Source organism: Leptodactylus fuscus, chromosome 9, assembly GCF_031893055.1.
Source record: "Leptodactylus fuscus isolate aLepFus1 chromosome 9, aLepFus1.hap2, whole genome shotgun sequence".
Lineage (NCBI taxonomy): Eukaryota > Metazoa > Chordata > Amphibia > Anura > Leptodactylidae > Leptodactylus > Leptodactylus fuscus.
This window is the reverse complement of record NC_134273.1, coordinates 50,277,368-50,297,719: the sequence shown is the minus strand read 5'-3', so window position 1 is coordinate 50,297,719 and position 20,352 is coordinate 50,277,368. Positions and strand designations below refer to the sequence as shown.

Below are 20,352 nucleotides of genomic sequence, written 5' to 3'. Positions count from 1 at the left end.
ATGACATGGCGCATTATCCTGCTGAAAGTAGCCATCAGATGTTGGGTACATTGTGGTCATAAAGGGATGGACATGGTCAGCAACAATACTCAGGTAGGCTTTGGCGTTGCAACGATGCTCAATTGGTACCAAGGGGCTCAAAGAGTGCCAAGAAAATATTCCCCACACCATGACACCACCACCACCAGCCTGAACCGTTGATACAAGGCAGGATGGATCCATGCTTTCATGTTGTTGACGCCAAATTCTGACCCTACCATCCGAATGTCGCAGCAGAAATCGAGACTCATCAGACCAGGCAACGTTTTTCCAATCTTCAATTGTCCAATTTCGATGAGCTTGTGCAAATTGTAGCCTCAGTTTCCTGTTCTTAGCTGAAAGGAGTGGCACCCGGTGTGGTCTTCTGCCGCTGTAGCCCATCTGCCTCAAAGTTCGACGTACTGTGCGTTCAGAGATGCTCTTCTGGCTACCTTGGTTGTAACGGGTGGCTATTTGAGTCACTGTTGCCTTTCTATCAGCTCAAACCAGTCTGGCCATTCTCCTCTGACCTCTGGCATCAACAACGCATTTCCGCCCACAGAACTGCCGCTCACTGGATGTTTTTTCTTTTTCGGAACATTCTCTGTAAACCCTAGAGATGGTTGTGCGTGAACATCCCAGTAGATCAGCAGTTTCTGAAATACTCAGACCAGCCCTTCTGGCACCAACAACCATGCCACGTTCAAAGGCACTCAAATCACCTTTCTTCCCCATAATGATGCTCGGTTTGAACTGCAGGAGATTGTCTTGACCATGTCTACATGCCTAAATGCACTGAGTTGCCGCCATGTGATTGGCTGATTAGAAATTAAGTGTTAACGAGCAGTTGGACAGGTGTACCTAATAAAGTGGCCGGTGAGTGTATATTATGTATCCCAAAATGACACAGTGAATAGTAAGGATCCATTCACACAGAATTTTCAACGCTGAAAAAAAAGCCTCCCATTGATTTTTAATGGGTGCCGCTAGCCTTTTTTTTCCAGTAGTGGAAAATTTTGTTAGTGGGAAAAAAAAAAAAGCTAGCAGAACCCATTGAAATCAATGGGAGGCTTTTTTTCAGCACCATTTTCCTCAGTATGAATGGACCCCAAAACCCTTTCCTCAGAACAAATACAGCTGCAGCTTGCCTGAGCAAGTGCTGTTCCATTCAGATGGAAGTACAAGGAATCCCAATTTTTGCAATTAGTGGTCAAACCTCCACAGATCAGATGCTCATCCAAACACAGCATGATACAGATAGCGGACAATACCAGAAAAGGTTCACTATAGGTTTCTATTTACAACTTCAAAAGAAGAATTCCATGGAGACACTTCAAAAACTACAAAATGGCAGTAAATAAAAAAAATATCACTCAATATGTTTAGGACCAATAAAAACCCAAACACCCCTCAGTGCCTAGCATTTTTTCATGTTTTAACACCAGGGGAAAAAAAAATGTGTGTGTAGGTGGCCTAAATGTGAAGTAACTGAAAATAAACAGCAGATTAATCCACATAGCTTACTTAAAATGGGTTGCCCAGGATCTGAAGATATTTGATACTGGTGATTTATCCAAAAAGCATTTACTTGAATGTATGGTCTTCACCACACAATGATCTTATGCATAACTTTCGAAGACACAAAGGATAGCCACTACATGTGGTTTTTTTATTATTATTATTTTCTGTGTTATATATGCCAATACAGCACTGATTTAACCATGAATGCTCTGAATGTAGGATGGGTCTATGCATGAAATATTTAAAAATGGAATTTTTTAGAAGGATAGAAAGCTGAAGATCATAGACTTTCATTAAACAGGTGCACAATTATGAAAATGGGTGAAAATGGGGCTCACATTTTCAACACATGTAAAAGGATAAACAGCACACAACACAATAGCTCAGGTCTGTATGCATAAATTTGAACTTAACAAATCTGCTTCCACTGTACTAAAAGTACTGTATCTAAAAGACTTTTCTAGACTAAAAATATTAATGACCTACCTCAAGTATAGCTCAATCTCAGATTGGTGGCGGTCTGACTACTCCATTGACCAGCAGCTGATAAACAGAGAATGGATCACGAAGCAGACAGCTCCTTTCTCTATTGGCGAGACTAGTTTACTGCAAATCAACCCTCACACACTTGAAAGGAAGCTAGGCCACGAAGACTCTAATCAGCTGCTAAACAGAGAAAACAACTGTCTGCTTCCTGCTCTTTTCTCTGTGTATTAGTTGCTGTGAACAGCTGATCAACGACTATGCTGGGTGTTAGACTTCCACTAAGTAGATATTGACCTATCCTTGGGTTATTTCAACAATGTTTATAGCCCATAGAACCCCTATAAAAAAAAATGCACAAATGGCAATTGCTGATTGGTCTCCCATTTTAATCATACTGTAGATTTTTATATATTAAAGAATATCATCTAGAGCTTTTATAGTAACTATGCACCGGCATGTGGAATTTAAAACAGAATTTACATACAAGACAAATGCAAATTTAGCAAAGTGTGTATATAGTACATGAAATTTCTTGGTGGCTATTGTTTCTCAACGTCCTATGATAACAAAAGATATGACATTTCATTTTTCTTTTTTTTAGCTGCTATATTATGTGAGTAAAATTGATTATTTTGCTTCTTGTACTCTTCTTGTCTGCTTTTCTTTGGCCTATAACAAAGAAAATATATATATTCTTTAACATGTTTGAACAACGTCGTGTGACAATTTCACTCAAGCAATGGGAGAGTGGGGCAAGATAGAAGGGGTGATTATTAGAGCAAAGAGTTGTGAGATTGACCCCAGCAAAGGCAATCCTGAGTACAAAGGGGTGTGTGTGTTTCATCAAAATCAGGCTATGCAGCAACAGATAGGTGTTAACTGACAGTAGGTAATCATTATTTTTTTAATATTATTGTTGTTAGGATTGGGAGTATACAAAAAGAAAACAAACACCATGACATCAACAAAAGGAAATCCTTGCCTTGTCTGTCACTTACTAAGCACATAATGCCGGCCCAGCAGAGCTTTTGCCAACTTCAAACAAAACATCAGTCAAAAGCTTGCTATGCTCTCCTATCTTTCCAAGTTACGCCCCTGGCCTGATTCTTTGAAGATTGTATTCTACTGTACAGCTGCATTTAACAATTCCAAATATCTAATGTAAACTTGCATCTGGCCCAAAAACATGACAAAAAGAGACTTTTGAAAATGTTGGTCTATTATACCTTATAAAAAGTGTTTTGATGTACATACAAGAAGATTATTCTATTGTATACATAATCATAGCTAAGATAATGCTGTGATACAATTACAGTACTTACCTTTTCTACAAGAGGTATTAACTGCTGATGTTCTGCTAATGTTTTTAACAATTCCATGATGAATGGAAGATAGTTGTGCTTCCTTCTGATATTTTCAATCTGGTTTAAAAAAAACAGACTTGATAAAAAAAAAGTGTAACATATAGCATAATAAGTATATATAACAAAGATTAGTAACTTATTAGTAGCACAATTTTCAAAGGAAATAAACTGTACTCTTGAAACAATTATAGACTACTAGCACCACCCACAACTTTGTTTGCGGCACCCGCACTCCCTGCGCGACTCACCGCCTACGCGGCCCCACCCTTCCCTGCTCAGCCGTCCTCCTCGCCCCCACATGCGTGGCAGCACTGAGCCCGTTTCCTTACCATGCCACACCCAAGGCTGCCACTCCCATCCATGCAGCCGGGCCCGTCCAAGACACCCAACAACGTCCCCCTCCAGTGCTACACATACAAACTCCCCCGGGGGGCCCCACTACCAATTCCCTCCAACCACCCCCACCTCTCTTGATACAGACACAAAGCAACAAACAGCTAGTCCAGGTCTTTTCAACCAGCCAAAATGTCTTCACAAATAAACAGTGGGGCAGATTTATTAAGATTGGTGCATGCCATTTACGAGCTGATGTAGAGTTTATTATAACTCGTACCAGTTTTCTGGTAGTTGTTGTAATATATGTTGGGCCGAGGCATTTCTAGCCCATCCCATTCTGCACACATTTGAGCAAGGTTCGGCACGGGCGTTGTGGCACACAAGAAATGGCCTTGCACCATAATACCATCCCTCTATGCTAGAAAACCGACAGAGGGATTGATAAATCTCTTCTAGTATTGTCAATACAATTGCAGTTGCTTAACAGTAGAATAGTATATTCTCTTTAATAAAAGCAGAGCTGCAGTGACCACTTTCTGGAACTGCAGAAAACATGTAGTGAGAAAGTTAACCAAGTTATTCCTGTCCAAAACAATATACACACTAAAACACAATTAAATATAACCTTGTATCTTTTAGTCTTCTGTTGTTCTTCCTCAAGCAGGAGTTGGTATTTAGCGATCTCAGATTGAATTGAGTTTACAAGACTGTTGTGATCAGTTTCCATAGGTTCAACCTGTGAAAGGAAAGGAAGGAAGGGGAGGGTAACACAAAAAACAAAAAAACACAACATTAACAATACAATTAAGAAAATGATTCATTCAGCCTATCATATACTGATCAAACATGCAGTATTAGATGTACATAGTGTACATATACAGAATTAAACTGAATCATGTTGTAAAAATAGGGAAAAGCTAAAAACCTTAGGAAATTACCAAAAAACCCACAGTTAATTTGAAAAAACTTCCAAAAAAACCCATCAACAAAGAACTGAATATTCCAGCATGTAGTAGCTCCAATGAGAGTTCCCACAATGATTAGGTTTTTTTTTTTTTTTACAAAACATATCTACAGTCGAACGCTCCAGGGACACAGCATAGTAACAATTCAAGAATGTACAGGGTAACACTTGGCAGAGACACATTTAGGCTGGTAAATCTAAGGGGGCCTTCACACGGAGTTTACGCTCACTCATTCTGAACGTAAAACTCGTTCAGAGTGAGCGGCGTAAAAAACAGATCCCATTGACTTGAATGGGTGCAGTCATACGCGAGTATCACATTGAAAGCAATTGGTAAAGAAGCCATTGATTTCAATGTGATACGCGCGTATGCCGGCACCCATTCAAGTCAATGGGATCTGTTTTTTACGCCGCTCACTCTGAATGAGTTTTACGGTCAGAATGAGCGAGCATAAACTCCGTGTGAAGGCTCCCTAATACAAAGACCGTATGTTGTAGCTGGAACATTGTCTGGTAAAATGGCTCTATGATTACAATCAAGCTATATTTGTCCCTTGCTTTCATGTTAATCAACTTTCTGGACTGGAAGTGAATACTGAGATTCTGGAGAATCTAACCCTTCGAGAAGTTAAAAATTCTCTATATTCTCATTTTTTTATTTTTTTATTCCCGCCTTCCAAAAGCCATAACTTTTTTGTTAATTCTTCCTTCTTATGACTGCATATTTTTTGCAGGATCAATTGCACTTCACAGTAGCACCATTTAATATTCTGTACAATAAACTGGGAAGCTGAAACGAAAATTCTGAACTTGGTGGGGTGGAAATTCATGAAAAACAAACTTTACACAACTATGCCATTTTCTTACAGGTATAACTCTTATAATGTTCACCATGTGTTAGCTTTATTCTGCAGATTGGACAGACGTGTACAATTTGAAAATATGATAAAAAAAATAAGTTGCCATATTGTGACACCAGTAATTTATAGTTCAGTGTAAAGTGCTATGCAGGGAGTCTTTTTTGTGGGGCAATATTTAGTCTTTAATTGATACCATTTTGTATGATTTGTACAATTTGTATGAAGTTTCCATCACTTCTCATTCAATTTTTTTGGGAGGATGAAGTGGGGGGAAAATGTTGATTCTATTATTTTGTTTTCTTTATCTACTATGGCTTTCATGGAATACTTAATTTTATTATTTGGGTATTTTTGGACTTAAGGATGCCTAATGTATTTTATGTTCATGTTTTTTTTTAATTTGTTTTGTTTATATTTACATATTACCTAGGGGAATCTAGGGGGGGGATATTTGAACTTTTATATATTTTTTTTACATTTTTCTTAATTTTTTTTTTTAAACTTACTTTTTTTTGTACCTTCCGCAAGGGACTTAAACCTGCAATATATAGAGACCGCTTGTACCATAGACTAATATGCTACTGTACTGCAGTTTAGGGTAAAATCCCCATGTACCTACTTAAGTCTATCATAGGCAGGCCTCAATAGTTGTATTACTATGGCCTTCAGAAGGCTGCCGGCTGCCATGGCAATCTACCAAATCCACTAATCTCCATACAGGAGATGTGTTTAGTTGCGGATCATTAAATAGAAAGCAAAAGTAAACAGCCAGGTGCTATGGTTGCTTCTAACTAGCTTCTGAGTGGTTAACTGCCCATGATCAGAGACATCTTTGATCATGACAGTCGCTGGGTCTCTACTATGTGAAAAAAGCAGAGGCACCACATTTAAACCACTTACATCTGCTGTAGTACAGCGCATGCCACAAAGGGGTTAATGCTGTTCAGTTTCATAAGAATTCAACTTCAAGGAGGACCTTTAGCCTGAGCACACACAGTTTTCTGGTCAGGAATCCGCCTAAAAATCAGCCTCCCAATAGAGTTCTATTGGGAGGCTTTTTTTGGAGGTTGATTTTGAGGCAGATTCCTGACCAGAAAACTCAGCCTTCACCAGCTCCAACAAGTCCAGTTCTTTACATCAATTAAGAGGTGCTGTTCCACTCATTCAGGCACAGTTGGAATTTCTCTTGTCCTCATGGTTCCCAAGCAATCAGTGCTGTTAGTGATCGTGTCTAACATGCTATTTAGGCTCAGTACTGTCAGAAGGCTGGTGTCAAGCAGCAGCAGGCAAGGGATGCGATTCTGAGGTCCGACACGGACTTCCTCTGATTGGAGCTTTAAGTCACACACCCCTGCCTGACACTGCACCTCTGACATTACAGAGCTTAAATAACACATCAGGCTCCAAAACTAACTGTGCTTGTTGCTTAAAAATGGTGAGGGCTACAGAGAAAATTCCTAATATACTGCTATCAGTGTAGTGGCACCTATTGACAGATGCTAAGGACTTGAATTGGTGAAGGTGATGAAAGGCCTTTAAATACCTTTCATTTCCTCATCGATGTGCTGTATTTTAACGCTAGAAAGCAGACAGCATGCTGAATACAGTTTCTCATCTACTAGAAGTATACAAAGAAAACCCTCCAATCAAAGAGGCCTGTCTGAGGATAGATTCTCTTTTGGAGGGATTATCTATGTAGACTACTGATTGCTGGTATGCTTGGCTGCTGTAATCCCCAATATATGCTACACAAAAATGCAGGGGGAGGGCAAAAAAAAAAAAAAAAAAAAAAAAAAAGTCATAACAAGGCTTCCATTTAAATAAACCTAATACACAGTTATGTAAAATTTTCCAGAGCAATAGCAGCTCTTGAAAAGCACTGTATGTTTTAATAGGGCATATGGATAGGGGTGCTTGATTTTGTAATATCAAAAGCTGTAAAAGCACAGTCTGTACAGACCTCTGAAAGTTGTTTCTGTAATTCATACATTTTCTTTTCATAAATTTTCTTTCTGTCTGAAACAATGGCCATCAAATTGAATCTTATCTCCCCTTCACAATACCTGTATACAAAGAGAAAAAAATTCCATTGTCAATAACAAGTAGATTCTTACAGCCACAAGTTACGAAATAAAGCGCCAGCATTCAGCAACGAATTGTCAAAATTTACAGTGAAATCAGACTTCATGTTTCATTTTCTAATTTTGGCTCACAAGCCAGAGATATTACACCCCATATATTGCTCAGTGGGATGAATCAGCCACAAGTACTACTTTTGGACATGGCATGTTGAGGTGATAAGATCCTGTCACAGTATTTCAATGGTATTAAGGTTTAGACTATTCCAATAACTTCACTCAGTTATTCTTCAGCCACTTGGACGCTGGTGTTCCTGGAATAATTGTCCTATTACATGGCCCAATTTTTTCCAAAACATAAAAATGGCTTTTGGAGACTATGATGAGAATAGGTCATCCCATACAGCGGTGCTCCAGTGAACACTACTTCCAAGTCACAGGCCATGAAATATCACAATCACTGGTCACACGTTGCGATTTCCAAATCCGGCGTGGTTTTGGAAATCGAAGCATGTCAATTATATTTATGGAAACGAGGGGGGTTTCTCCATAGACATGATTGTAATAGAAAGTCCGCAAAGGAAAACTCCACGAACTGTCTATAGAGCTGGGGGAAGAAGACAGGGTGCCCCAGGGTCACCCCTTCGGTGGAATCTCACATGTGGTAGTGGGGGAGTCACCAAAATATCTAGCCGTCGATGCAGCAAGCAGAGGATGGGAACCGGACAGATGCTCTATTACAGAGAGCTGTGCCCGCAGGGGGTGTGACTAGTGTGGCATATACGCTGAATACCCCCCTTCCCCTTGCACCTGAAAGAAAAAGAAAAACGATGTAAGACAGAAAGACCCAAGTGAAAGCATGGCTGCCTCCTACGACTAGGTAGCACTAGGTTTAAAACTGGCTTAGTACACTGTCTGTGAGAGGGTATAGACTGAGTAGGTAGAGTTGACCACCTTCGTTATCATAGTGTCCGCCTCATAGCGGCCAGGTCTATACCCATGGTGCCGTGTCCCCCAGTGAAATATGTGAGAAACCAAAAAAAAAAATGCTGTGGTGGGAAGGAGTTAAGCAACTTTGTATATAGTCCAATAAAAAAGTTCCCACCATTTTATTGGTGTAGAGCAGGGGGTCGGCAACCCCTGGCACGCATGCCACATCTCGCTGGCACAACAAGACCTGCAGGAGTTGTGAGGCAGCGTCCCTTCACTGCTCTCAGGACGCTCCCCCTTCTCTGGCTGAGAAGAGAGGACAGCCCAGGAGGCGGAGCTAACACTATACAGCGAGGACCCTGCCGTCTGTATCCTGCACACAGGAGAAGGAGAGGGGAGCTGCAAGGTAGATGCTGTATTGCTCTGTCTATTAATATCAGGCATTTGGGGTTATTAATTTAGTTTTAGTGACTCCATGGGCCTCACATTAATAGCAATTAACCCCATTGTGCTTCATATAAGGGTTACTAATATGTGGGATATATGGAGGGACTAATAATGAAGTTACTTAATCGTTACTTCCATGTCTCTCACATATCAGTAACCCTTATGTGAGGCACACAAGGGTTAATGTGAGGGACATGATGGGGTTAACTGCTATCACTATGAGGCACATGGAGTTACTAAATTGTAATGCACTTGGCCATACATTTTATCCAAAATTAGGGATAATATTGTGGACTATTATATTTAATGGTCTCGTACACACGGCCGTTGTTTTTACGGCTGTGTGTCTGGGCCAAAATTGAAGAGCTGCAAATTATGGAGCGCTGTCAATTTTTTTTTTTTTTTTTTTTTTTTTTTACTGTAATTTTTATTGAAAGGATTTTTATAAAATACAATATAACAAAAGAGTTGAAAACCTATAAAACATGAACGTGAAGCAATGCAAATACCATCAAGTAGACTGGGAATGTATACACATCACAAAAACCTGAGAGTGGAAATGAGGGGGTGGGGGAGGAAGGGAAGGAGTCAGACACCATTCAAAATACAGTATGCGATCCAAGATGACCATATAGTCTGCAACGCCTCAACAGTATGGTAAAGTGTGGCCGTCAAGTTCTCCATGCTACGGACATCCTTAACTCGGGCTACAAGATCAGAGCCAGAGGGAGGAGAGGCACTCTTCCATCGGAGAGCAATGAGCGTTTTGGCTGCGGTACAGAGATCTAGAAACAATTTAGAGGTATGTTTACCCAGATGAGCAGGGGGGAGATTGAGGAGATAGATGAGTCGGTCTAAAGGGACACCTTGGATAAATAGAGCGTCTGTAAGGGACTTGACCTACAGCAAAAAAGGGCGGATGCCTGGACAGTCCCAAAAAATATGATACAGAGTACCCACTCCTGCCCGGCAACGCCAACACAGGGAAGACATGTTAGGGTTAAAGGAGTGGAGCAAGGCTGGGGTATGGTACCAGTGCATAATTGTACTGGGTCTCCCGGAACGTAACACAGGTGGATGATTTAGCTGCACGGGACCAGATAATTTGCCATTGGTTGGGGAGATCTGCCTTTTCAAGGCCCCAGACCACTTTTCCATATATTTATGCAATATGAGGCCCTGCCGTCCAGAGGAGGAGAGGATACCATAAATACCAGAGATAAGGCCAGCAGGAGAGGTGCCCGCACGACAGTTTTTCAAAGGCAGTCGGTGCGGACACCTTACTGGGTAAAAACAAAATGGACAACCTGCTAGTAATGCAACCATTCAGTGGCGGGTAGATGTAGTTCTGAAACAGAATACTCAAAGGGCCTGAGCTCCAACATCAGCGGTTCTATTAAGTCAGCGACACGGAAAAGGCCTAGCCTACTCCATGGTCGAACCAAAGCTGACGCAAATCCATCCGATAGGAGGGGGTTGTACAAAAAGGAAATCATGGATGAACACTGGGAGGCCAGGGGAAAGATTTTAGAGCAGGTAATCCAAATTGCCCTTGTGAAGCATATAGGACCCAAAAGGGGAATGGATGGAAGGGGAGAGGAACGGGACCACAGAGAAACTCTGGTTAGCTCAGATACATCCCAATGCGTTTCTATCTCAACCCATTTTGTATAGGCCTGCGGGGCTGTCGAAAATGGCAGGCAGCGCAATGCAATTCATTTTTAATGTATTAGAGAAAAGCACATCCGTGCTGTTTTTGTACGGGAGGCCTAAGGTGAGCCGCACACAACCGTGTTTCACATGAGAAATCCGGTCTGTATGTCAGCCTGATTTACTGGCTTGAATGTACTGGACTCCTAGCAGTATAGTCATCTATGATACTAGGAGTCCCTGCCTCCCAGTGACATTCTGCCCGTATCAATTACAGTATGGGACAGTATGTCACTGGGCGTGTGCTGCTCCCCTATGGGGAGCGTTTTCTTGCAGATTTTGCTGCAAGTTTTTGAGCCAAAGCCAAGAATGGCTACAAAAGAAAATGGGAAATATTTAGGATCACCTTTAGCTCAAAAACCCCCCAAAATAAACAAAAACAAAGCAAAAGCTACAACAAAAAAAGCTGCATTTCTGCAGTATGGGGCTGAGGCCCCACATTGTGGAAACGCAGCTTATTTTGTTGCAGATTTTGCTGTGGTTTGTTTGAGAAAAAGCCAAGAATGGCTACACAGGGAATGGGAAATATACAAGAAGTTCTTATACTTCTCCCTTCTACTCAATCCACTCCTGGTTTTGGCTCAAAAACACGCAACAAAATCTACAGCAAAAGAAGCTGTGTTTCTGCAATGTGGGGCCTCAGCCTTAGGGTGTTTCTTTTCAGGGGGTGACACACTGTGTACCCAGATGCAACTATAGCCAAATCTAGTCCCCAGGCAACAGTGCAGGTCACTTTGGTGTAAGTGTAACACCCATTAATTCCTGTTACCGTACCTCAAGGAATTAAATGTGGCTGAAATTAATATGCGTTTCACTTACAGAAAAGTGAAGGTACTGACGTCCAGGGACTAGATGCAGCATCCAGGTACGTAGGGTTTGACCCCCTACAGGGGTTACCTCACTCTACTACCCTGTTTCCCCGAAAATAAGACATCCCCCAAAAGTAAGGCATGGGGGGGAGGTTTTGTTAAATTGCCTAATATAAGGCACCCCCCGAAAATAAGACATCCCCAAAAACACTGCAGCCAGCAGAACACTGTGCAAGATGTTCCGTGTGCACAGGTATGCCGGCTGCTGCCTCTGCTGTGATACCACTGTTCCTGCTGCTGTAAGATGAGCTGGGAAAGCATCGTATGCTGCGGGGAGTCCACTCTCCCAGCTCATCCCACAGCAGCCGGAACAGTGATATCACAGCAGAGGAGGCCGCCAGCTTTCCTGTGCACACGGAGCACAGCGTTCAGCCGGCTGCAATGCCCACTAAGTGAGGCTCTCCGGCACAACCGCCGGAAGCCTCGCTAATCTCTGCTAAGCCCCGCCAACCACTTTCACCACCGTGACCAACAGCAGCACCAGCGCTGCTATGAAGATGGGGAAGGTAACTAGCATACCTCCCCCCCACCACCACCTCTTGCACCACCTACAACCGGCAGTCATGCCGGCACTCCATTAAGGAAGCGCCAGCATGACTGCCGATTGTCCCCCGCTCCAGCCGCTCCATAAGACATTCCCCGAAAATAAGACAGGTCATATATTTCGGAAGAGAATTTAATATAAGACACTGTCTTATTTTCGGGGAAACAGGGTACCAGTCACATACATTATCACTAATTGCGGATTACATATGTAGATATATTGCTTCTAATGGAAAAGTACAGGTGTATCCAGGCAAATAGCGGTAAACATATGTGGCTGGGAGAACAGTATGACAGCATCTCTATGTTACGGTTTGTGCTATATGACTTTAATGTAGGGGTCCTCAGCTTTATAATTATTGCGCGGCACTCCGAGGACCTCATCTTTGATTTTTTTTTAATTTAAATTGGCACACCCACCAAAAAAAGGTTGCCTACCCCTGGTGTAGAGTGCTTACCTCTTACCTAAGATAATTGCCCTAAACATTTTGATATAGCACTGGGCTTGGTCTGTTCTTTCTTACTGTTACAGACAACAGCAGGGACAGGAGGTTGTACACTGTAGATCAGAGTGTAGAAGGGGGAGGAAACATTAAAAAAAAAAAAAAAAAAATTGCGAGGTCTATACGACCTAAATTTAAAATCTCAAAATTGAAAATCTTCCTTTATTTCAGAAAAAAAAAAATTTACATAAAAAAACAAAAAAAACAAAACACACAACATATCTTCAACTAAGTAATGGGAAAGAGGACAATGCTGTAGGGAAAGGATACGCATTTCCTTTTTTCTTATGGTTTTTATAAATATGTAAAAATAATACAAAAACACTTGATATACACTCTGACCGGGACTGGGGCACTGTTGTAGGGCTGCCTGTTTGGGGATTGCCCAGTGTTCTAAGGGCTAGTTCACACGTGAGTATAAGGGGAGGTTTTTGACAGCGGATTTCGCGTCCAAAACCTCCCCTTATAATGGTGGTCTATGGAGACCGCCGGGCTTCTTTTCTCCGCTAGCGGCGGGCTGCTGCTAGCGGAGAAAAGAAGCGACATGCTCTTTCTTCAGGCGGAAGCCGTGCGGGCTGCGCCGCACGGCTTCCGCCCGGCTGCAGCACCCTCCATGTTGGCTCATTCATTTGAGCCGACAGCGGAGGTGAAAGCCGCGACCGCGATGGTCGCGGCGGGCGGGTTTTGACAAGAGAGAGACGCGGATCGCTGCGTCTCTCTCTGTGTCAAAACCTGCACGGGCAGTTCACGTGTGAACTAGCCCTAAATCTCCATGTTCCTCCAATATTTCATAACATTTAAAAAATGAATAGTATGAAGAAAATATATCTAGCTTTGTAATTTATCCAATTAAGGAAATAGATCTCCTTCTTCACCTATTAGTCACACACAAATCTAAACAGCTTCCCCCAGCCTACTTTCTAAATTACATACTTTAGCAAATTCATGTGACCACCCCAGGCACAGTTTCTGATTATTCGATGACGTTCCATTTCCCCAATTCCCAGAAATGGAATGTCATCAATACTTCCCCCTCCATCCACCCCTTCCTTGACACTGCAATAGGATTAGCCATCCCTTCAAAAGGAAATCTGGACAGGAAGACATGTAAGCATGATGGGTAGTGGGCGGGATAGCTAGGGAGACAAGGAGGTGGTGTGAGAGGGAACCTACAAAAACTACCGTGATGCAGGAAGCTACACCAAGTAAACAAATGCAGAGAATGACAGAAATCGCTCAAAACACTGCTAAAGGTATTTGGGTTCACTTATTAATAGCACGAAGACTTTATAAAAAAAAAAAAAAAAAGTGGTGGTTTAAAGTAGGACAGGAAACAATCTTTATTAAGATATAGTAGTTTCTTATATTTACCTGTACTATTCATTTTAGAAAAGTTGTTTTATAATTGGAGGTAGGCTTTAAATTTTAACAGATTTAACAAACATGCATATAACAGTTTAGGAGCTAAATACTCCTGCAAAGTAGTATGATCGTTTTTGGAAAACTGTATTAAAGGGGTTGTCCCATCACAAGGATCCTATCTATCCAGCTTGTTAATGTGAATGCAAGACTTTTCCTAAATACATTGCTTCAGCAAAACTGCTTTGTTTGTCCACTATCTTACTTTATTTATTTATTTTTACACATCCCTTGACTTATCTGGTCATAAGTCAAGTGATGTATCTGCTGCTCTCAGGGGGGGAGGGAGGAGGGGCTAAGTGCACGGGAGCGAGCCTGGAAGGGGGGGGGGCATCCGCTGTAATAAAGAGAGGCAGATGCCGGGTCTATATTCACATTGTGAAGGCTAGACTGGTCTATGAGCGTGCACGCAGGGCCAGCGGCATCTCGCCGCTGGCTTTGCATATGTAACCCCCCCCCACACACACACACACACTAATGACGCAACAAAGCCGGAAGAAAGAAGAATTTACAGCAACGAAGACTGGTGAGTATGCGAGGTGGGAATACCCCTTTAAAACATACAAATTTATATCTGAACAGGGCAGAAAGACCAATGTAAGACTGATTAAAATATACAGTAAAGCTAAGCAATTGAAGAAGCGTCAATATATGTTGTGACAGGAGTGATTTAGAGAAAAATAAAAAATAAAAAAAATTAGACGATAATTACTTTTGCATCCGTTTTTCAATCACCGGTTTAGCAACACTGACCCAATCTTCCGGATTACAGGGACCTGCAAAAATAAAATAAAAAATTTTATGCATAGAATTTTTTTCCTAGACAAAATAAACTTATTAAAATACCAAATTTCAGAATCTGAATGTATGGATTACATCCACTGGGGACCTAAGTGATGTAGAGTTGAACCACTAAAACAGCTTTTATCCGCAGACTCCATAGACTGTAATGGGATCTGCTGTTTTTATACTGAAACCGTTGCCAAGAAAAGTCCTCTATGCAAAACTGCTCTCTGCCAATTTTCAGCTTTTTCTGAATTTTCAAATCTTATCAGATACTTTCATAAATCAGGGATTGTCTAGTCTGATTTAGGCTAGGTTCACATTTCCGTTATTCAACCCCTTAACAACACAAAGTACTATTACAGATCTGAAGCCAGTGACTTTGCACAACACACTGTTATGGTATGGTGTGCGGTTAACCAATCACTGTGTCTAGTGGAATTGCTGCTGTCTATAATGATAGACAATCCAGAGACCATATGTCTTGAGGAAAATGGTGCCTCCTATCGCAGCTTTGGATCATTGGATCTGTGCCGGCAGGAAAGCTGGCATATGACAAGGATTACTGCTATACTTTGAACTAATAACTTTTGAGAATCAAGGTGGTGTACAATAGAACCACCCCTGCCAATTGTTGCAATTGGTCAGTCTGTACAAACTGACCAATTCCAGCTACAGCAGGCAGTTTAGATTAACAGTAAATGCCATGCTTGCGCCACCCCTCCTGGGAATGGCAAGTAGAATAGCTACTGTGCTCTTAATGTGAGCCTACCGGCAATAAACAAGCCTGCTATAATGCCTACAGGCATTACCATCTATCCTTCCTTCCACCATGGTAACTGTACCCCTATAACTAGTTCCACACAGATATGTAGTACACAACTGTGTAGAATGGCCACTTTGCTGGAAACCACTTAGCCACAGTTGTAAAGTGTCTTAAGTTTAACATAAGGGTGAACAAAAATAAGAGGGGTTTAAAAGATTGGAGAGAAAAAAAACAAAACACCCTCCTCAAAAAGGGCGTGGCGCCAATAAGCCAGAAGGGAAGGGGGAGGAGAGAAATGAAAAAAAAAAAAAAAAAAAATCAAATCAAAAAGTACAGATCTGACTGCTAGTGTGAACCTAAAGTCAGTCAGATATCACCACAAGTCAGTCCGGTATCAGACCTAATGTAAGCTTCTTCGCCAGTAACACATATACAATGCATACTTCTCAGTGAGATGTAAGGTCAGACAGGCCAGTAACAGCCAGCAGACACAATCACTGGAATATTCACTGTATGTGCTTGAGAGTTGACTTCTGACTCCAAAATGAGAGTGTCAGAAGTCAGGAGTCAAAAATTGAGAACTACCATTAATCTAATGTTTGACTCTGATTTGTGAGTATGTCCTAATATGGACACTGTACAGTTGTCTGTATAATAACCATCCTTTCCCTGGGACATCAAATTCAGTTTCCTAAGTAGAAAACATTTTAATATTGCCTCCAGCAAATAAATGTGATATGATATTTGTGGCATATCCAACTTAGTCCCAAAATTGCACCTCACATTATTATAATATTTACATACCGTATTTTACGGACTATAAGGCGCACTGGACTATAAGCCGCATTGCCCATGAGCGCCTTATAGTCCGTCTCGGTTCATATATAAGGCGCACCGGACTATAAGCCGCAGTCCGGTGCGCATTATATGTTATTGAAAGCGGCGGCAGGCGCTTCTATTGGAAGCGCTCGGCAGGCGAGGAGGGGCTCTATCAGCAAAATCATGCTGATAGAGCCCAACCGTAAAAGTTAGATTAAACTACCCCCCCCCCCCCCCCCGTTTTAAAATAAAAGTCTGAAACAGAATGTGAAACTTACCGAGCGGTGCAGGGTGGGCGGGCATTCAGGCCTCCTCTTCCTCCGATGTTCCGTCCTCCTCCTCCGCCGCTCGCTAACTGATAATGGCCTGGGCGCATGCGCAGTAGCCGTAGTAGAAGCATTATGATATTGCGCATGCGCCCAGGCCATTATCAGCAAGCGCCGGAGAAGGACGGAACATCAGAGGAAGAGGAGGCCTGAATGCCCGCCCGCCCTGCACCGCTCGGTAAGTTTCACGTTCTGTTTCAGGCCGGCGTGACAGCAGGGCTGCCGGACACTTCCCATTCATTTCTATGGGAGCTGGCATGCGAGCGCTCCCCATAGAAATGAATGGACTGCTTTTTTCCATTCATTTCTATAGGGAGCGCTCGCATGCCGGCTCCCATAGAAATGAATGGAAAGTGTCTGTCCATTCATTTCTATGGGGAGCGCTCGCATGCTGGCTCCCATAGAAATGAATGGGAAGTGTGTGTGCATTCATTTCTATGGGGAGCGCTCGCATGCCGGCTCCCATAGAAATGAATAGGAAGTGTCCGGCAGCCCTGCTGTAACTCCGGCGTGTACGGCTGTGATACACGCCGGCGTTCCGTAGTGTGAATGCACCCTTACGGTGCCTTTTATGTATGTATGGAAGCGGCACGCAGACTTTGCCGCCGCTTCCATCCATATATAAGGCGCACCGGACTATAAGCCGCACTTACGATTTCTGAGGAAATCGTAGGTTTTTATGTGCGCCTTATAGTCCAGAAAATACGGTAAATAAGTACTAAACAATAGAGGAGTCATCTCCAAGCTCCTGTGATTATCCAATTTCCTGCAATTTACCATTCCTGCACATACTAACTGAAATACGGTACTCTCTCACTTGTAAGGTTTCATTTTGAGAAGTTTATTCTGTATCTTTACCATGTTCTTTTGTGAACAAAAAATACATAAATATAAAAGTATAAAGTGTATACCAGATTTAAATGCAAGATCACACAGTAATGCTACTAGTTTGCCTCTAAATAGAAACAATACAACTTTATCCCTGCAAACATATACATGGAAACAATTTATTCTTGCTGGTCAATATAAATGATAGTAGTTATTTAAAAAGTAAATAAAAACATTTGAAACAGTTCATTCATACCAAGGTCAATAGGCCCATCCCTTAAACCGTCCAACTCATATAATCTTCCATTTACAGGGACATAGCTGACAAAGTGAAAGGCATCATCATCTTTTGTTGAAGATTTTGCATCAAATTCAAACATTTGTTGCCTATAATGAAAAAAAGTAAAATAAATAAAAAATAAGGAGACATAATTCTAAGAAAGATGCTTCAGAATTATTTAATTGGAAATGAAGGTATTTTCTAAAACAGGTTTGTTAGGCAAACCAACATTCCCCAACATGCTCTGTAATTTTATGGTGTCCGATAACCCCTTAATGACAAGGTAGTTTGAGCCTTAAGGGGGTATTCCCATGTACATAATCATATCTATATTTGTAGATAATTAAAAGTTAAATATTTTTACAAATATAAGTAATTAAAAATTCTGCAAAGTTTTAAAGATTTTCTCTAACTTTCTTAGTGCTGACAGCCTGTTGTCTTGATCGGTTGCCATGGATACGACCACGAATGCTGAAACTTTCTATGGTCTGGGACTTGTCAGGAATGTAGCTATGATTTTCTTATTGTAGCTGGATCATCAGGCAGGGACACTACATGTATGAGAAGATATCCTGGCCACAATAAGAAATCATGGCTGATTTTCTGATCTTACGGCTCGTTCACATCAGCGTTGTGAACTCCGTACTTGAGGTTTCCGTTTCCTGCCTAAAACAGAGGCAGGAGACGGAAACCTGCAGGAGTCTCTCTCACCCATTCATTTGAATGAGTGAGAGAGATGTCCGGCCGTGAGCGGCAGTGAGCGTTTTATGCTCTCCGCCGCGAAACCGGGTTTTATAATCCGGACACAGAGTCGGACATGCAGTACTCTGTGTCCGGATAAAAAAAATCCGGTTTCGCGGTGGAGAGCCTAAAACGCTCACCGCCGCTCACGGCCAGACCCGGTCTGTGGTTTCCGTCTTCTGGCATGCAGAAGACGGAAACCACAGAACGGACAGGAGAACGCTAGTGTGAACCTAGCATTAAAAAGTTCCTGCATTCATGGTCGCAACCAATCAAGACAATAGACTGTGACCACAAGATATTTAGAGAAAATCTTTAAAACTCTGCAACATATTGAATTACTTATATTTGCAAAAAAAAATGTTTAACTTTTAATTATCTACAAATCAAAAAATAATTATGTACATGGGAATACCCCTTTAAGGCACTGACCCTATTTTTCAAATATTTTAATATTAATATTTTATTTTATGAGAGGATAGCATCTTAATGCATTTACCTCTCCAGGTGATTCAAAGACTGTTCTTTCATGACACATTGTACTTTAATACTGGTGGTAAATTTTGGTCATTATTATTCTGGTAAAAACAGTCAAATCACACAAAGTTCTTCATAATTCACATTAACCATATGTCTACTTTATATTGGCATTGTTTCTTCAATGTCCTTTTACTTTCCTAGGAAGTTAGAAGGCTTATAAATTTAGTAGCAAATTGTCAGATTTTCAAGAAAATTGTAAGATTTTGCTTTCTAGGGACCCATTTAGTTGTGAAGTGACTTTGAAGGACCTATATAAAATAGAAAACTCCCACAAATTACCCATTGTAGAAACTATAGGCTTCAAGTTATTCAAAACATTATACTGTATAAGAACTTTGTTAGCCCTTTAGATGTTCCACAGGAATTAATGCAAAATGGAGAAATATCCCAATGTCACTTTTTATGCATATTTTCTATTTCAAAATAGATTTTTCCTGTAACAAAAACGGTTAATAGAAAAACATACCATAATATTTATTACTCCGATTCTGCAGTTTGTACAAATATCCCATATGTGGCCCTTCTGTGCAATTTGACTCACAGTCCTCAGAAATCAAAGAGCACCTTTAGGGTATGTTCACACGGAGGAAATGTCACGGAAACCTTTTCCGCCTTGAGAACATTCCACACAGCTAGCCACGACGGGATACTGATGCAGCATCGGTATTCCATTGCGGCATCCTGCTCCCGATTAGCCCCAAAAGAATGGGCCTAAACAGGAGCGGTCTCGAGCCGCAAACACTGCAGCTGAATAAGCTGCGGAATCCGCGGCAAGATAGGGCATCTCACTTTTTTCCGCTACTAGCTAGCGGTAAAAAAAAAAGCGAGCAGCTCCCACTGAAGTCAATGGGAGTCATTTCTGCAGGCGGATTTTGAGGCGGATTCCGAGTCAAAATCCGCCTGCAAAAAACTCAGTGTGATCTAGCCCTTAGGGATTTTGGTGCAGCAATTTCATTAGGATAGTTCTTAGACACCATGTTGCATTTGGAGAGCCCTAGGAGGTAGCACAACAGTGGGAAACCCCCAAAAGTGACCCCATTTTGGAAGCTAGACCCCTTATATTTGTCTAGGGATATAGTGACACTACAGGCTTTTCTAAACGGAACATCACAGCAGATGGTGCAGAATGAATTGCAATTTTTGAATCATATACAGTGAAGGAAATTTGATCCCTTGCTGACAAAGATATGAACAGTCCATAATTTTAAGGGTAGGTTAATG

General features: G+C 41.6%; 1 protein-coding gene and 1 long non-coding RNA gene across 3 annotated transcripts in view; both read right to left on the bottom strand.

Moving 5' to 3' along the window:
• LOC142218189 (uncharacterized) overlaps positions 1-20,352 on the bottom strand; it is a 136,361-nt gene that overhangs the window by 12,227 nt on the left and 103,782 nt on the right. The window lies entirely within an intron of this gene.
• Positions 1,384-20,352, bottom strand: part of UCHL5 (ubiquitin C-terminal hydrolase L5) — a 37,048-nt gene continuing 18,079 nt past the window's right edge. The window contains exons 4-9 of one of the 2 annotated variants that reach the window (XM_075286126.1): positions 17,827-17,957; positions 14,761-14,824; positions 7,510-7,612; positions 4,351-4,461; positions 3,348-3,446; positions 1,384-2,694 (exon numbers count right to left, since the gene is read on the bottom strand). In XM_075286126.1, coding sequence (XP_075142227.1) covers positions 2,653-2,694; positions 3,348-3,446; positions 4,351-4,461; positions 7,510-7,612; positions 14,761-14,824; positions 17,827-17,957 — 550 coding nt within the window. In that variant the 3' untranslated portion in view covers positions 1,384-2,652. The remainder of the gene's footprint in view (positions 2,695-3,347; positions 3,447-4,350; positions 4,462-7,509; positions 7,613-14,760; positions 14,825-17,826; positions 17,958-20,352) is intronic. The other variant, XM_075286125.1, reaches the window with a different exon arrangement.